The following is a 5,891-nucleotide window of genomic DNA, read 5'->3' on the forward strand; positions in this document are numbered from 1 at the left end:
AAAGAAAAGAAAATAGCCACCTTCTTGCTGTGTCCTCACTCAGTGGACAGACAGGTTATCGCTCTCATGTCTCCACTTACAAGTGTTCTAATTCATCCTAAGAGCTCCATTCTTAATCTAATTACTTCTGAAAAGAACCACCTCCAAATTGAATTAGGTCTTCAATATATGAATCTTGGGGGGGGGGGATATAAACATTCCAACCTTGGCACATAACCCTTCACCATTTCCCCTCACTCTGCTTCTAGAGATCTGATGAGTTATAAATGAGTCAGGGTATCTGGATTATTTTTAAAAATTATACAATGTTTTATAATATTTAAGAAGAGTATTCACAGTAATGAATTTGCACACAAGTATGCTTGACTTTAGGACTTCCATTTTATCAAGGTCTCAGTATAAGCAGTGGTAAGTCTGAATGTACAATCACATATTTAAAACCCAAGGAATTGCCAGCAGTAGATATGAGACTCCCTATGCTGCTGAGATAGAATCACCATTTAACACTATTGGCTTTTCAAATCTATGAAATACTTTCCATTGATCTAAGTCTTCACTAATTTCCTTCAACAATGTTTGGTAATATATAAGTCTTATAGTTCCACTATTAAGTTGAATAATAATTGAGTATTTTATCATTTTTGTTGTCATTGTATGTGCAATTGTACTTTAGGTTTCTTTTTTAGATTGTTTACTGCTATTGCATAGCAATAAAATTGGATTTCTGTATATTGACTGTGTATCCTACCACACCACTAAACTCACCTGTTGATTAATGTTCTGTTTGTGACTGTGTGTGTGTATTCCTTAGGTTTTATTTTTATAGTGGTTATCCAGGGGAAGCAGTCTATAGATCACTGGAATTGCAAGTTGAGAGCACAGCAGAATAATATGGGATGGGGATGTGGTGCGCATCAGTAACTAAAAGCAAATAAAGACACTGGTGTTACCAAGATAATGTAGGAGAGGTTGTAAAAGGAGGGGTAAATGGAAGAGGCGAGTGGGGGAAGGACAGGGGAGTGGACCAAGGACTCTGAGAATAGCAGCTTTATCAGGGTACAGGACACAGAGTTATTGACAGAGAAGGAGAGTAAGGAGAGACCAAAGAAAAAATAATGGTAACTGGAAACCATGTGAAATTACAGCCATGTGAGAGAAAAAGTATGATGTCTTTACAAAGAAAGGAGAAAAAGTATGGTATCCCCTTCTCCCATGCCCCACTGTGTCATTAATTATCTTTATATCAAAGTTGAATACATAGGATCTTTCTTCTCCTTTCCTGTGATGCTTCACTAAGAATAATGTGTTCCACCTCCATCCAGGTTACTACAAATGCTGTTTTAATTTTGTCATGAAGAATGTCCTTTAATTCCTTTAAGAATTAGATTTAAGAGTACCAAATTGGACAAAAAATCCAATACCCTACTTTTTAACCATTAGTAAAAACAACAATGCAATTAATAGTCATATAAACTTTCTTAGAATGCTTATCATTATATCACAATAATGAGTTAATGATTAACTTCTCATTCAATTTTAATAACAAATGTAAGAGTAAATAAATCAGAAAGAAAATGACAATTTACATCTTAGGGCTATTCAGTATAAAGGCATCATTTATAAGAAAAAATCATGTATAAATTTTTGTAATTGAATGATTTTTATTATAGGCATGTGTTATCATTGTGAAGAAAAAATATGACCAAAAAATGTGGGTAAACTGGCATATTATACTCCCTCTGAGCCCTGCAATTGTCATTAAGGATTATGATTGATTCAAAACAAAACAAACAACACTGTGTAATGATTGTATCTTATGTTATTCAAATATAATTATTCAACTGCCAAGGAGCATTGTCTCGCTGACACTGCCATGTAAGGCAGATACTGAACCACTGCCTTATAGGGTGTGAGTTTTCCTAGTTATTTTGAATTTTATCTTTTTTTTAATTTAGAAAAAGCCATGCCATTTTCTCTTTAGATAGAATATACAGGTAACAAAGGTTACTTTTTAACTCTTCTTTTAAAGACTAAAGGAAACAATTATTTTTCGTAGGAACACATATACAGTACAGTACTATAATATACACGAAATTTATGTAATTTAATTTAAATAAATTTATTATGACAGATACTTCAACTACAACATTTCTAGTTTCTTAATGTGAATCACAGGCACACAATTTCTATCATTCATCGTAAGTAGATATAGAGTCCGGCCACTAGGTGGCAATCATGGTGAGTTTCCAACTATACTGTAACAGTTGATTAGATGTCTGCCTGATTATTCTACTTAGTCATTGAACTTGAAGAATATCTTTTACTTATTAATAATCTTTCTGTAAATATAGAGTATAGTAGGCATATATATGCCACATGAGCAGAATATGATTTATAACCAGTATTTGCTCTTTAGAAACAGTAGAGGTTCTGTTCCAGTAGAATCCAGGTTCTTGGATGTTGAGTGGCTGATGTAAGATAGACCATGTACATTGTATTGAAAGTTACTGAAGTAAATATAGAGAAGTCTTCAGATAAAACATGATTATAATTTAAGATTTTCGATATGCTGGATTTAGGAGAGGCTGAGCACATGATAGGTTATAATGGACCTTATCTATATAACGCAAACATGTTAGGAAAACACGGACAGTAAGTCCTGCTGTTTTACAGTGACCTGAGCTTTATCAGCTCAAAAGTCAAAATGACATCTCTTCTGTCATACTATAAATGCCGGGGCTTTATTGTCCTTTCAGAGCCTCACATAGTGGCTTCAATTAAATATATATTTAGAGAAATATTAATAAACTATATCTATCATTTTCTAAGTCATACTATATACTCAAATACAATCTGATTGAAACTATTTCATTAGCCAAAGGTAAATATATATATTTTTAATTTTACACACTACCAAATTGCTTTATAAAAAGACTATAAAAAAATCTGTTCAAATTTATAGTACCAGTGTGTATGTATTCGTTCTCCTGAGTTATCATGAGCAGTGTATTCAGCCTTATAAAAACATGTGTCAGAATGAGCTCCTTAATCACACTCAAGACTATTCCCCTCCACTTCTCTACACTTCTCATGCCGTTTGCTGCGAGTATACCTCATAAAAACCTTCAAGACCAGCACTTTTTCTTTTGAGACAGAGTCTCACTTTGTCACCCTCAATACAGCGCCATGGCATCATAACTCACAGTAACCTCAAATTCCCAGGCTGAAGCGAGCCTCTTGCCTCAGCCTCCCAAGCAGCTGGGACAACAGGCACCCGCCACAACACCCAGCTCTTTGTTAGAGACCGGGTCTCACTCTTGCTCAGGCTGGTCTCAAACTCCTGAGCTCAGGCGATACATGAGAACTTAGCCTCGCAGAGTGCTGGGATTACAGGCATGAGGCTCCGTGCCTGGCCTGACCAAGCACGTCTGGACATATACCACTTTCTTCTATGCACAGCTCCCTCTTTTCCTTGATTGTTAAATTCTTATTATGACAGCAAAACTTGACTTCCTCAATCCTGGCTTTCCTCAAATTCCTGAAAAAGCCGGATACTGTTTTCCATTCCCTTATAACATTGTCTTCAAATTTTCCTCATAAGATATAAAGAATGTCTTCAGTGTTTAGAAAACTTCCTTCCAATAGCCTGTGAATCCTGTGAAGACAGCAATCTGTTCTGTCTGGCACCCCCTCATTATTCAAAACTTATTTCTTGACTCAATTAATTAATTACTTGAAAAAGCAACTTTAACTGACTGTGTGGTTTGCTAGATGGAAGATCCCTTACGAATAGTTGACTTACCTGCTACAAAATGAGAGTTGTATTCAGGAGGAGCTTCAGGCCTCGGATCTGGATATTTTACTTGATTTTCCATTTCAGCTGCAGGCTGCTCAGGGGCCGTGGGGACTACACCTTGGGAGAAAGAGAGTGGACATTACGTACCAAGGAAATCATAACACAGTAATACATTGTTGCTATGCCTCAAGGATATAATACATATGAAGGCACATATTTCTTATAAAAGTATATAATGTCCTATATTAGATATCAACCTCTTAATTCCATCAATTCTCAAACTGCATGGGGATTAAAAATAAAATTAAGCAATTCTCCCGTGTTTGCGATCAAAGCAAACAGCTGTCACACTAGTGGTTCAGCTGACCCGATGCTGAGTTCTAACTACTTAGTAAATTCATTCCTAACACAATATCAAAAGTCTTCTTTCTATTACATAATGCGAGAAAACAGGCCCATGTTGATAGAGTGAATTTGACTTTTCCTCCAATCCTTTTCAAAAAGTGATGCCTAAATAAATCAAAACATAAGCTCAAAAGCACGTAGGTGCCGTAGAAAGCAGAGGTGCTGCACACAGTTCAGTTGGGGGCGCTTCACACCACCTTGCCAACGACCCACGTTTTTACTGAATTTGTTCTACGAGCAACCTAGGTTACAGAAGTTGCTGCACGGCAGGGATGGAGTCATTTCCATGATGTTACACGTTGCCCTTTTGTTGAGATTAAATTTCTCTCTAGACTCACTACGGGAAAAGTTCTCAATTTCCTAAATAACCAGTTGACCTTTATCTCATAGAAAACACAAATCTCCTAAATATGGTGGTGTTCTTCTCTTTATATCAGTTGGAGGCTCTGCCTTCAGCCCTCCTCTCCCAAGGCAGGATGTCACCGCAGGCTCTTTGCTAATTACTACGACCTCTCTTTGCAGACGTGCTTTCCTCCCCGTATTTTTCCTTTCCCTCATTTTCCCCACATATGTTAAAGGGCAGTCAGTACATATGTGCTATTATAAGTCCCTTTTTAAATTCTTTTCACATAAAGAGAGATAGGAATGTTCCTACGCATAAATAAAGAAATGCATACATAGTTACATATTGACGCTAAATAATTAAAAATTCCAAAGTGAAATAAAGACCCCCTTTTAGGGAAAATAGTCATATAATTCACATTTAAAAATAAATCACATTCCAATTTATTCACAATAACTCACCTGACATTTTGAAGAATTCCAATTAATCCTGAAAAATAAAACAATTTAATGTCTTAAAAATATATACATATTATATAGTTACTATTGTTACTCAATGATATATGAATCAAGTTCTGTAATTTTTGTAGCCTCCAGTTACCTTTTATTCATTCATTATGCAATAAATGCTTATTTGAGCATCTATTACAGGTGTCCTCAAACTATGGCCCGTGGGCCACATGCGGCCTGCCTAGGACATTTATCCGGCCCGCCAGGTGTTTTTGCCACCACTGCCTGTCCTGCTTAGCAGCCAACTCATCCCAGGGCCCGTAGTGCAGTCCTCCAATGGTCTGAGGGCTGAGGGACAGTGAACTGGCCCCCTGTTTAAAAAGTCTGAGGACCCCTGATCTATTATGTATCAGTCACAATTACGGATGTTGAGAAGGCAGCCATAAACCAGACATACGCTCTGCTGAATACTCTGCTGCAGCTTATAGTCTTAGGGGGTAAGATTTTTTTAAATGCCAACAAATATTTAAGTGTAAAGTTACATTTAATTTTAGAAAGTGCAGTTATGAAGGAAGTAAAGTAAACGGTTTAAGAAAAATACAAACAGGAAGCCCTAGGAGATTCAGGTTTAGCCTCTCCCAGGAGGAGACCTTAGAACTATTTGGACTATGAAATAGAAACTTTACAAAAAAATAATGAGGAAAGTTTCAGAAACAGAGGAAAGAAACTGCAAAAGTCCAGAGATGGCAAAGAGTTTGGGAAGAAAGAACAAGAGATTAGATGTGACCAGTCCACAGGGGATGAAGAGGACTGAGGTGACAGATAAACACCAAGGTCTGGACACGTCTGAAGGCCAGAGCAAGATAAAATGCAGTGTGTTTTGTAATTCCTGTCTTGA

General features: G+C 36.6%; 1 protein-coding gene across 1 annotated transcript in view; it reads right to left on the reverse strand.

Annotated features, from left to right (window-relative positions):
• The window catches only part of LOC100954698 (phospholipid scramblase 4-like), a 17,785-nt gene extending 12,750 nt beyond the window's left edge, over positions 1-5,035 (reverse strand). Inside the window, exons 1-2 of the mRNA XM_023512998.1 lie at positions 5,006-5,035; positions 3,803-3,913 (exon numbers count right to left, since the gene is read on the reverse strand). Coding sequence (XP_023368766.1) covers positions 3,803-3,913; positions 5,006-5,012 — 118 coding nt within the window. The 5' untranslated portion in view covers positions 5,013-5,035. The remainder of the gene's footprint in view (positions 1-3,802; positions 3,914-5,005) is intronic.
• Between the last annotated feature and the right edge of the window lie 856 nt (positions 5,036-5,891).

Source organism: Otolemur garnettii, unplaced genomic scaffold (assembly GCF_000181295.1).
Source record: "Otolemur garnettii isolate 467f Iridium unplaced genomic scaffold, OtoGar3 scaffold00032, whole genome shotgun sequence".
Lineage (NCBI taxonomy): Eukaryota > Metazoa > Chordata > Mammalia > Primates > Galagidae > Otolemur > Otolemur garnettii.